The sequence below is a fragment of the Nymphalis io genome, chromosome 23 (assembly GCF_905147045.1).
Source record: "Nymphalis io chromosome 23, ilAglIoxx1.1, whole genome shotgun sequence".
NCBI lineage: Eukaryota > Metazoa > Arthropoda > Insecta > Lepidoptera > Nymphalidae > Nymphalis > Nymphalis io.
This window is the reverse complement of record NC_065910.1, coordinates 2,807,588-2,821,443: the sequence shown is the minus strand read 5'-3', so window position 1 is coordinate 2,821,443 and position 13,856 is coordinate 2,807,588. Positions and strand designations below refer to the sequence as shown.

The 13,856-nt window shown below is 33.2% G+C and overlaps 1 protein-coding gene across 1 annotated transcript in view; it reads right to left on the bottom strand.

The window, feature by feature from the left end:
- Positions 1 to 13,856, bottom strand: part of LOC126777444 (odorant receptor 67c-like) — a 28,565-nt gene continuing 14,709 nt past the window's right edge. The window contains exons 6-9 of the mRNA XM_050500454.1: positions 1,038 to 1,142; positions 700 to 788; positions 253 to 319; positions 1 to 66 (exon numbers count right to left, since the gene is read on the bottom strand). Of these exons, the coding sequence (XP_050356411.1) occupies positions 1 to 66; positions 253 to 319; positions 700 to 788; positions 1,038 to 1,142 (327 nt within the window). The remainder of the gene's footprint in view (positions 67 to 252; positions 320 to 699; positions 789 to 1,037; positions 1,143 to 13,856) is intronic.

Genomic DNA, 13,856 nt, shown 5'->3' with positions numbered 1-13,856 from the left:
CTAATTTTTAGTTGGATTGTAAATGGTTTTGAGTAGAGCGAAATATGACCAGGAGCTGCTTAATATCTGAAAAACAAAACAATAATAACATTACGTAATAAATTCATTACAAAACTGAACAGTTTCTTAAAAAGTTACGTATACGTCATTCGAAATTTAAAATTGGAACATAATAAAAAAAAATTAAACTCTTATACAACAGATTTTTGAACGGTTCTGAAACATTTCTAAAATTAGCCTTACAATACGCACACTCATAAAAGCCCTGAGATTGACGTCAGAGAACCCGAAGGCAGTCAGCTTGCAAGGTTTTTGAGCTCTGAAAAATTATATTGAAATAGATTAAAAATATAAAATGGTACAAGAAAAATTCTAATTTTAAAAATTAAAATATTAAAACGTTAATATATAAAATCTTCGACTTCTGATTTCAAAATTTTATGAATGTAGATTTTACAAAGAGCTTTAATACTGGCCGTAATGTATCTGCAGGAGCCATTAGTATTCGAAAAGAGAACAAAGAAGGTCATAAATGTTGGTGTATATATATATATATATATATATATATATATATATATATATATATGTGTGTGTTATATAAAGTTAGGTTCATTTAAGACACAGTGTTCCCTGTAAAAATATAATACACAAATAAAATACACGATTTCAAAAAACAGTTCATATATTGTATTCACATACCTGCTGTGTACGATTATCAATATTTTCCGCATTTTAGCATTTAGGTAATACCATTTACAGTTATATACAGCATCCTTTACTTCCATGCTCTAAAAATAAAAAAACAGAACTGCAGTGCTATTCTGTAAGAACACACTTCATTACCCGCCCGTGAAATGTTGACAACCGACTTATGGTGATATTATTTTAATGCATGTATTCTTAAAAGGCATTCTAAATGAAATTATAAAAAATCATGGTCCATCTCATGGGATATAATACGTCGCGGTCCTTGTCTTGTTATATACATATGTACGACTGTCGATGATGAGTGTGGTACCTACACTTGTGTAACTTACAGATTTCATCAGAAGATCACCAAAGAAGCAAAGTAAATATATTTGTAGTAAACTCGCAGTCAGAAACACGAGGAACGTGATCGCAAACGTGACATTTTGTATAGCCTGGAAATTATACAATAAATATTTAATTGTATATATTTGTTCAAAATAATGTATATAATTCTTTACATATGTGGAGAACACACACACACACACACACACAATAAATATATATATATGTATAAATTTAAAAACAATATTATTTAAGATGCAAACCATAGTGGTCGGCGTTGTTAAAAAGTAACGAAGGCTTGTGCCTACGCGCCGTCCACGATCGTCGCAGCGGGCAGTGATTTTTTACTTGTATTACCCTCCACAAGTTATATACTTCCATCGCCCTTAAGATAATTGTTTTCTCATCTAGGTTAAAAATTATCGTTAATGCGATTCCAAATATTCTTTCGGTTCTGATTATCGTGATTGAATTTATACGTACATTAGTGTTCTCCTGACTGTATTGTGTCGTGAATTATATGTGTGCGTCTGAAATAATTAGTGACTTATTTCGTCCGGTAATAGCCTTTCGAACATAGTTAAGAGTTAGTTGCATTTGAACTGCCATCACAACTAAACATAAAATACATAAATGGTTATTATTAACATAGGAGAATTATTGATAAATTTATCTAGGGCATGAAATTATTGAAAATGTCTAGGTTAGGGCTTGTTAAAAAGGTTTTGGTAAGTAGCACTCACTCACCAGATATTCTACCACATAACAGCTGTACTTATACTAAGTACGTATATAACATATGTATGTAACAGCTGTTATGCGTGTTGTGTTCCGATTTAAAGGGTGATTGAGCTAGTGTAACTACACGAGGATACATAATATTACTTCTACACTGCGAATGTCTTGGTGGTGACCACTTACCATAAGGTGGGCCGTAATCTGATGTGAGTTTTCAAGATATATTTTTATATAATAAAACATGAACAAAATAAACATTTTGACATATCATCCGCAATCACTAATTGAATTTGTTAGTCATCTAAATTATATAAAATTTTAGCTGATCGCCCCGGCTTCGCACGGGTAGATAAAACGAAAAATGTATTTTGGATAGGATTTGCGTAAAATCCTTAGTGAGCGTCTACGTCGGGGAAGGAGTAACTGTGACAAATTTCAAGTTAATCGGGCGGATGGTCTAGGAGATCTCATGATGGGTGGTAAATCGCTTATATAAACAGATAATAAATAAATATCCTGGGACTGTGTGAATAATTCACACACGGCCATCTGATTCCAAACTAACCAGAGCTTGTACTATGGAAATCAGACAGTTGATATACTACAAATACTACTTTTCTTTTATAAATACATACTTATATAGATAAATTTAACTAATATACATATATAGATGGATTTAATGTTACTCGTGCAATTGTCATATATTTACATATCCTGCGACAAAAACACAAATACAACAATACTGAAATGAGAATTTAATTACAACTACGTTGAACCCCGTCAGACAGATGAGTACGGAGCTAGAGATGAAATTGTACAACGTTGACTTCGCATAAATCATTTCCAACTTATTCGACAATCTGCGGACAATCAAATTACATTAAAATAATCAAAAGTTACATAATGATGCAATTATTAATCTCATGACTTAATTTACGCACATCGACCATTCGTACCGGAGACTGGTTAACCAAGCATGATATTTTATTATGAGCACAGACTTGTGCACTACACAAGTCTGTGCTGAAACACAAGTTCTTTCTCTATATTACTCCATTTTGTTAATACGGTTGGTTTGCATAGAATTTACTTGTTGTTAGATCTTTGTGCATTACCAAATAGATTACTTATAAGAGTTGTATTCTGATATGAAGAGTGATTGAACCAGTGTAACTAAAGGCACCAGGGACATAACATCTTCGTTTCCAAGGATGATGGCGCATTGACAATGTAATTTGGGCGATGGTGTCCACTTACCATTAAGTGGTCCATTCTTTACCTATTTTATAAAAATAACAGGAGCGGAAGGAGAATAAACCTTCTAAACTATAAAACAAAAGTTTTATTTGCTTGACCCGAGAATTGATTCCGTCTTGAATTTTTAGCCTGCGAATTATCACCAAACGAGAAATAAAAAAAAGTCCATTCTTATTATACCTGTTAGAGAGAAACATCCATTTTTAAAATTTCTTATAGCCGTTTAAAAAACCAAACCTTTATGATGATGCCTTCGTGTCTGTCTGTCGCTGACTATGTCCAACTTAGCAACCGAAAGAAAACACTTAGTACTACCAACGGCCTGGGCGAGATTGCTACGGCGCCCGTGTAACCGCTAACCAAACCCAAGCGAAAAATGTAAATAAAAAAACAAAAGCAATGAATGAAATTATTAAAAAATTAGTTACTTTGGCACCCTTACTGGAAGAGCTTTGTGCAAGCTCGTCTGGGTAGGTAGCACCCACTCATCAGATATTCTACCGCAAAACAGCAGTACTTGGTATTGTAGCGTTCCGGTTTGAAGGGTGAGTGAGCCAGTGTAATTACAGGCACAAGGGACATAACATCTTAATTCCCAAGGTTGGTGGCGCATTGGTGATGTAAGCGATGGTTAACATTTCTAACAAGGGCGTTGGTAACCACTTACCATCAGGTGACCCATATGCTCGTCCGCCTTCCTATTCTATAAAAAAAACCCTGGGCCATCACCCAAACGTTACTGTCACTGTTTGTTAACAGTTATAGTAACGGTTAACCTATTGGTTAACACTAACAGGTGAAGTTTAATAGCACATCTTCTCACTAAAATGTATCAAGAAATGTAGAAATCTGACCGTATCAATACTTGATGCCATTTGATCAATTCGACGAGTTCAGCTTCAACCAATCCGAGATCATGGTTCGATAAGTAATTGTTCTTCTTGACGATATTGCTCAAATCGTGCTGCAGCAAGCGAAACTGCACGCGAAGATGTGTACAGCTGACGTAGAGGATATGATCCGCACCGCAGATATTAGCCAGGACTACGGCAACTAAAATTATAAACATTAAAAGGATTCCACAGGCTGAGATGGGGGCTCAATCAAGGAGCCACATCGCTCTGGCCGCTCTGGACCGCGGCACTGGAGTGAACACTCGTGTTTGCGCCCATACTTGTGCTTTTTAATTTCTATTATGATGTACTAGCTGTGAGACTGGCCAGTGTGATCGATTTCAAATTAGTAGAACTATATTTTATAATCCTTTATGTTCAAGTTTTTTTTTCGTATGTATTTCAGTCATTAAAATCGGTCCAATGGTTTTCATATCTAAGTTTTTCATTTTCTATACATGTTTTTTTACAAAAAAAATATGTTTAAACTCACCCGACCAAAATTGATGGACATACACGAACGGCCAATATCTAATATCGTGTGAATCAAAGGGATATTTTATCAAAAACGGCAACAATAAATCAACTTCCTCTGTTTTAATATAAATCATTACAATCAGAATAAAAGGACTGATCGTGAAAGCCATTAATAGTACAAGATTCAATATAAAAGAGGATTTCAAAATGAAGTGTAAGAAATTCAAGGCGTCACTCCTTATGGCATCTCTTTTATCGTCGATTTTATCATCTCTAGCTTCAAGTTCTCGTAATTCTTCAATTAAATCACAAATATCATCTTCGTAGTATATTATGCATATTGCTTTGATGTTCGCTAAAAAGCTGAATGTGATGCATGGCGCCACATACGTCACTTCGACAAATGTTTTACCGGTTGTAATACCGTCAATGAACCAGCAAATAGCACCAAGTAAATCACTATTCAGCCATATAAAGTTAATTATATATATCAGACGAGTTTTAATTTTTTTTATCTGTTCTAGTTTTTTGCTTTGCACCATAAGGCCGCTGCAGAGTAGTATGAAGTTCATTTTCTTTATTGATTCGTTTAAATAATTCTGGTTACGATCTTCCATATTGTACTTCTCAATTTTATGTTACGAATGCGGTAAGAAACCGAAGACGGGTTAGTTTTTAAAGACTGTTTCATGTATTTAAACGCTCTGTAACGCCTATTATAATTATTAATTATTACACAAACATGTTATTAGGTGATTAAATAATGATTTTTAATATTATATGTAACTGTTTTTTTTTTAATTTCATTTCTTCAAAGGTATATTCGATGGCACAATGTCTTTTCAATGTGTATTTATGAGGTTATTAAAAATTTTCAAAACGAGAAAACTTATCTTGATTTTCAATTGCAATTAAAACTATTTATTGAGTGGTAGGGTTTTTACATAAAATGGGTCATTTATTTAAATAAAAAATTTTTGATGGAATTCAAATTTTAGAATTTTTTCGTTCTTTAAAGATTTTTTGGTTTGGAAAACGTGGCCTAACTTGTCGCCGCCACTTATAGACATTGGCGCAGTAAGCGCTATTAAACATTCCTTACATCGCCAATGCGCCAACCTTGGCAATTAAAATGTTATGTGCCTGTAGTTACACTGGCTTTTCACTCTTCAAACCGAAACAATGACAAGTATTGCTGTTTGACGGTAGAATATCTGTTGAGTACCCACAAAGTTTCACAAAGCCGTACTACCAAGTGTAATTTTCAATTTTTCTATATATATTGTTTTTGTTATTTAATTTTTGTGATTGGATTGGTCGAGTTTTTATTTGAAGCGTATATTCAGAAAAATATTTCGATGATAGACTTAAAATTATTTCGGGAATAAAATGTTTTATTTCAATCGTATCACATTCGAAATAAGATTTATATTTATTTTTTAGGGAAACATACAATGTGATGACAATTATAGCATAATATAAAATAATAAATATATCAGCTAAGTGTCCACAGATAATAAATCAGACAATCTTCAAAATTTATAATAATAAAAAATAATAAGTAATAACAAAATAACGCGAATAGAACTTATGCCTGAAAATCTTTTTTCATAGTTAAAAAACTACGGATTCATTCCGTCGTGTGCATATGACGCTAAATGTGTTAATATTTAGCTTAAATCCAATTAATATATATTATTAGGCGCTACTTAACGTGTATTATATTGTTGAATACAAAACGTAATTAAAAAATAATTTACATACAATAAGGTGATTATGAAGCGCGAGTTCCATTTACATTTAGATTCTATATAAAAATAATACTAAGCATGTATTATGTATTGGTACTTGCCCGGGTTTGAACCCACGATCATCGGTTAAGATTCACGCATTCTAACCACTAGGCCATCTGGGGTATATTTAATAAGAATGTTGTAAATTATTAGTTATATCTTATATTAAAATATACTTTATAAAGAAGGATTTTTACAAACACTTTCGATCCGTTTCAGGTTATATTAGTTTTCGTCAGCGGCTTCGTCCGCCTGTCTGGGGGTTGAGCAGGAGTTTGGTGAGAAAAAAAGCAGCTTTTGTCCTTCCTTGTGATTCAAGCTTGCTTCATACTAAAAATATATCCACAATAACCGACTTACATTCCATCTTAAATTAAAATGTTACACCGAGAAGTCGATTGACAACGTACGCAAATTATATATAATTTATCGTCACCTAGAATAAGCTCCAAACCTTCTCCTCAAAAAGGAGAGCCTTAGCCCAGCTGTGGGACATTAATAGGCTGTTACTGTACTGTTATCGTCACCTCGAAACATCGTTAGAAAATATTTGTCGTCCATCTACTATCGATACGCAACAAAAAAAACAATTTTCGAATATCTTGTTCGTGTTGGTATTGCTATTGCCTTAGCATATAAATTAGGTACATTCTACATTGATATTTCCTTATGTACCTTATTTAAATTCCTATCGATGAAACTTGTATTACGTGCTAAGGCCGATGGTAGTCCGTGACAATTAATATCTCTCTGAGTTATTATGTTTATATATTGTGTATATGTAATATTTAATTAAAGTAAAGTAATAACCTGTGAATATCCCACTGCTGGGCTAAGGCCTGATCTCATATTTTTGAGAAGGTTTGGAGCTTATTCAACCACGCTGCTCCTATGCGGGTTGGCAGAATTTCAGTGAAATTAGACACAGACAGTGCAGATTCTCTCACTATTTTTTTCTTTACCGTCAAGCAAGAGATGAATTATGAACACAAATTAAGCATATGAAAATTCATTGGTCAAGCACCCGGGTTTGAACCCACGATCATCGGTTAAGATTCACGTGTTCTAATCACTAGGCCATCTAGGCTATATTTAATTAGAATGTTGTAAATTACTTGTAAAATCTTTTATAAAAATATACTCTTTAAAAAAAGATTTTACAAACACATTCGTTTTAGGTTAAATTGGTTTTCGTCCGCTGCTTCGCCCGCCTGTTGGAGGGTGTTTGCTATAAAAAAGTAGCTTTTGTCCTTGCTTGGGAAGCTTGTTTCATACTAAATTTAATAAAAATCGGTTTAGTGGTATAACCGTGAAAGCGTAACAGACAGACGAAATTACTTTTGCATTTATAATATTAGTATATGATGTAATGCTACCAATCAAACCAGTTTTCTGGTGAAGTTCGATCATTTATCTTATTTTTATTATTGATATGATGTTATCATTTCCTACTGAATATAAATATTTTGTTATTTAAAAAAAGACATAATTTATATATTTTTTTATTAAAATAAAACACAATTTTATCACTATATTCAAGCTATCAAAGATAATATAATCACAACGCCTTACAGATAATTAAAATATATTCAAACCATGGCATTTACATAAAGATAAAGATTGTCGCCATAAAAATATATATTACTTCTATATACTATAGCGCTTTCACCGCGACTTCGCTCGTGTTATTCAGAATTACTAAATACCAATTTCCGTAGCTCTTTCTTCAAAATTTTTTTTTTTTTATAAAAGCTTTCATCCCCATAGTGACAAACACTACTCGTACCTATAAGGGTTAAATTATCAAAAATCCTATCCTACTCTGTAAAAGGTAGGCACATTTTAATACTTCTTCTGGTGGTTTTTTTATGTTATAGGTACGAAGACAAATGGGCCACATGATGTTAAGTGGTCACCACCACCCATAGACATTGGCGATGTAAGAAATATTAACAATTCCATACATAGTCGATGTGCCACGAACCTTGGGAACGAAGATTTTATGTCACTTATACCTGAAACTGCACTGGCACACTCGTTCTTCAAAAACCGGAACGCAACTGAGTATTGCTGTTTACCGGTAGAATATGTCACTTGTATACTTTAATGTGTAGATTATGAAACATTTGCACGAGAAAAACTATCTCGATATCCAATGTCGACGTGACTGTAGACACATGCAGATTCACGAAACATAAAGAACGATATTTATGTTAAACTATCACGAACTTAACATAATTATAGTGTAAGAAAATTATCAGTTATTATCTTTTATATTTTAGGGTTACTTGATATAAAAAATAATCCGGTAAATTATATCTTTTGTAAAAAAAAAAAACGATTGTGGTGTTGATAAGTTTTAAATTACAACGCATTAAAAAATTCTATTAAAGAATCTCTTTTTCTGTCCGTTCTTCTATCTCCCTCTCTATGTATAGATGTCTGTAAATTGTGATACATGACGTACTTAAGTTATATGATTGAAAAACGCATTGCAAGATTCAATTGACGAGCCGATTGGCGTGGTTGGTAGATACTTGCCTTTTCTCGCCGAAGGTTGTGGATTCGATTCCCATCCAGGACATCCCATTTGTGTGCATGAACATGTCTGTTTGTCCTTAGTCTGGGTGTAATTTTCTATATAAAAATGTATTTACAAAAGAAAAATAGTATACATATACTATCAGCATATCAGTTGTCCGGTTTCCATAGCACAAGCTTTGTACAAGCTTAATTTGGGATCAGATGGCCGTGTGTAAAAATGTCACCAGGATATTATTATTAATAATTGTTTTTCTGGTTTCAACAGCAACAGGAAAACATTGGTAAAAATCACTTCTGTAAAAAATTAACATCGATATAATTGAAAATCTTCGCTGAGGTTTATTTTGTCGAATCATTATTACTGGTTGTCCTTAACACAGCTTATTGAATTAGCCTAACTAGGATAGCCAGTAATTGATCTTAATTTGATTTAATGACAATGTTATTGTCCAAGATCAAACATTTAATGTTCAAATAGGTATTTTAAAAAAATAAATTTAAAAATCTTCAAGATGCTTTGAAAAACTTTTGTGATTTATTTATTTTTTGTTAATTTCTATATCTTTGACTGATTAGTTGATTAGTGAATCATATTACAAAATCTAAATTAAAGGGCGCTTTAGGCTTTTCGGAAATACACAAGTTTTAGATGAAAAGGAAAGATGCGTCTACAGTCAAAATGACTTATAAAACGTTGCTTAGTAGATTTTCCTTCAAATCATATTTGTAGTTTCATGAAATGTCACAAAGGATTATTTCCTTCAATTCAACTATACCTACGCATGACGTCATGTTTAGAAAATTAAAAGTATAATTGAATTCGAAATCACGTCCTTGAAATCTATCACAAGAGTCAGTTGTTGTCAAATTTGACTGATATTTATATGAAAAAAGGTATAATAATGTCTAGGACACTCACACTAGTGTGTTTTTGTACTAAATCTATGTATGCGTATGTGAGCGCCCCCGCTGTGCGACAGACTGCGTATTGACTATGGGAATTTTGACATAGGGTTGATTCGTTTAGTAATTTAAAAAAAAGATTAAATTTTTATATTTAATCTGTAATAACGTATAAAAAGCTGTTGAAATTAAAATACTAAAATTCAGACAAAACTTCGAACTTATATTTAATCCTAACTAATGTTATAATGTAGCCGAAATGGCCTACTGGTTGGCCTAGTAACGCCTGAATCTTAACCGATGATCGTGGGTTCTAGCCCGTGCAAGCACCACTGAATTTTCATGTGTTTAATTGGTGTTGATAATTTATCTCGTGCTTGACAGTGAACGAAAACATCGTGAGGAAATTTTGCCACATGTGTATTCTACCAACCCACATTGGCATACCTAACACCTTACCCCTTAAGAGAGTTATATAAATGAATATATATACGGATCTCGCTAAGCGTTTGAAAACAAGATAAAACATTATTGTTTACTTTTGAAGCTTTAACGAATTTATATTGAAGACAAAAAACGTTTATTGTGCTTTATATAAATCATGGAATCCATTGTATTGGCTACATAAAATTTAATAGTTTAGTCAATTAACAATTGTTTATGGTTTAATTAAAAGTGTGTTTCCCTTTAACCTATAAACACTATTAAAAAGTTAATATATTCAAATTGCATAAAACACTTTAGTATGTGTCTGTTTTTTCGCTTATTCATTTTAAACTTGAAACATTTGGTATAATTTATTGACATTTATCAAGCACGTAAAGCCTTGTCCTGCCCCGGAACTCATTCGAATCGTGTCAGATTATGTGAGTAAGAAAGTGCACCTGTGTTTGCGCACACACTTGTGTTCTATAATACGTCCTGCGCAGTCGACTTGAGATTTGCCGCCGTGGTCGACGTCTGTCAGGAAGACAACATGTGATATTTTTAATAATAATGTTGTGATTTGTTATTTGCATAGTGTAAAAGTGTAAAAATAAATTGTTGTTTTGTTGTTTTAATACTTTATCAAGCCCTATTATATTGCTTACATGACTTACTATGATAAAATATAGGTTACCTGTTATTTGGCGGTAGAGCCTTATAGTACAAGCCTTTCTGTTTGGATACCACCCACATATCCCAATCAGCAATACATAATATTGAGTTTTGATTTGAAGGGAAACTGAGCGATTGTAACTACAGGCGTAAGGGATAAAATCTCTGTTTCATTAAAATAGTGGTGCATTTTAAGGGATGTTTAATATTAGTACGAGATGTCCGGTCGCCTACCTATTTTATATATTAAAAAAACAATAAGCAAAATTTGTTTATGTATCAAACCTGTGTTTACCGGATTGACACCGGTTGCGACGTGAATGTTGACAAATACACCACGAGTTTTATCGAGGATGTGTATCATATCGCTTCAACTAAGTCTATTTGGAAAATGGACTTGATATATAACTTTTTAAGGGAACTTACGCACTTACACAGCATTTTTACTGGTGGTAGGGCTTTGTGCAAGCTCGTCTGGGTAGGTACCACCCACTTATCAGATATTCTACCGCAAAACAGCAATACTTGATATTGTTGTGTTCCGGTTTGAAGGGTGAGTGAGCCAGTGTAATTACAGGCACAAGGGACATAAAATCTTAGTTCCCAAGGTTGGTGGCGCATTGGCTAAAAGCGATGGTTGACATTTCTTACAATGCCAATGTCTAAGAGCGTTGGTGACCACTTACCATCAGGTGGCCCATATGCTCGTCCGCCTTCCTATTCTATAAAAAAAAAATCCTTTATATATGTATATGTCACCGCAAAAGTTAATCGTTATTTTATAATAAATCTTGACATATAAGCTATCAAACAATTTTGAGCAGTGGGACAGTCACAGGCTGTTGATGTACTGTTGCTGTATATAGTTTACTATAACGACTGATAATTCCATGATGATAAGTGATCGCCACCACCCGAACACATGAGCACTATAAAAAATATTAACCATTCATTATAACACCAATATCAACCTTGGGCACTAAGATGTTATGTCCTTTGTGTCTGTAGTTACCCAGGCTCACTAACCCTTTAAACCGGAACAAAACAATAATAAGTATAGCTGTTTGACGGTAGAACATGATGAATAGTCGGTACCTACATAGACGGGCTAGCACAAAGCCCAACCACCGAGTAATATTCCGTTCCCTATAATATAATGACCAGATCACAATATCTCCAATGAACGATAATTTTCCAATTATGAGCTTTTGGATTGTACTGCCTTTACTTCAACAATTGACAGAGCCTGAGAGGATAGTATTATTTTTGTAATTCAAATATTTAGTTGAAATAACACAAAAATTTGGTTTCCTAAATTTGTCGTCCTCAGATCTAGGCTTCCTAGGATTAAACTTAAATTCACCACTGATTTGATTATGATGATTGTGGCCAATAGGTCGCTGCGCAGGTCATATTTTAGTGCACAAGTGTTTGCGCAAACAGTACACTTTCTTTTCGTTGCCTCTCATAACCTGATGTCTTAGCTAATAGAAGAATTTTAACTTTAACTGAAAGAACTTTAACTGATTATAATACTCTTAAATCTTTGGCGAACTTTTTGGTATAAAACTTTTTTGGAGGGTACAAATTTCGAGACCGAATTTAAGTATAAAGTTATCCTATTACCATGTATAGACTTGCGTTGGCTTTACTTTCTCTATTAGGTAATGTTAATTATCTTTTTTTATTTATTAAATTAAATAAAAAAAAAAACCTAATTTAAAATGAGCTCATCGACAACCCTACGTTCCCATCACACCCCTTACCCGTCAAGCCCCTGCAGTGTTTGGCAAGTGCACACACGCACACAATCAGACACGCACACAAAAAATTGACATGCCATAAATTCAAAGAACCTGTTCTTTAGGGCTATGTCGTATTTATTTGTGGGCCATTATAAACAAACTTTTGATTAATTTATACATCTGAAATTGGACTCTATATCTATGACGACAAGACTTATCTAAAATGTATTATTAATTTTGTAAATAGGCTTAATAAAGTTTAGATATAGACCGTATAATTACGGGGATAAAAATCAAAATTCAGTGTCTTTTAAGTGTCGAATGTCAAGGCATTTCTCGTGAAATAGTGTAATTATAAATAGATTTCTCGGTTTTTGGTTACATTTTTATAATGAAATAGACGTTAGAGGTGACTTTTCTTTTCAATTTATATATCCCAGAATGAAATATGAGATTTACTTTTCAAATTCAAAGAAATTAAAAAAAAACGCAATAAAGAAATTACTTCTAATAGGAAGCTACCAGTACAGTTCTCTTTCGACGTTGTGTTAATGGCGGCCTTAGAGAAGGAAAGAGGAAAAATATAATTTAATTAAGTAAAAAAAACAGAAGGCAAACGAGATTCCCACAAGGTAAGTTCACTTCTGACCTTGATAAAGTTAGCTTAATACAGTACATGTTATGTTAAAGCAGGTTTGTATACCAAAAGTAATTTATATAGTATAAATTAAAAAAAAAGCGTCAAAATTTATCGAATAGGAAACCTATTGTTTGATAAAAAGCTTATATGAATTCGAAATATTTAATTACCCACCTTTTTAACTGTTAAAGATTTATTTCACTTTATAAAAATACCGATGTTTATTAGACACAGTATACCTTCAGTATAATCATAATTTATAAAAAAAATCAAAGCCATTTTTCATTAACTTACTTTTAAATACAAATAATAATAATGTCCTCCAGACCGATTTCATTCTCAAGAGAGATTAGCCAACTACGCAGATATTATAGTGCACAAGTGTGTGCGCAAACACAGGTGCAATCTCCCCTAGCTCTCATAATCCAATGGGACAGCAATCCGACACGACCGGAAACAGTTCAGGCGCAGGACAAACGGCTTTACGTGCTTTCTGAGGCACGGGAGTCTACACACTTCCAACTTCCAGACTCCGGGTTGCTACTGAGAATTGTCACAGAAAAACCCAATAACTTTTTATTGGCCCGACCTGGGAATTGAACCCTCTGGTCTGCAGCCTTACATCAAGCGATTAGACCAACGAGGCAGTCAACTTTTAAATACATTCATTTCGAAATCCTCTATTCAATACACCCTTAATTTGTACTAAATATACTAGGTTATATGGTCTCCAGAA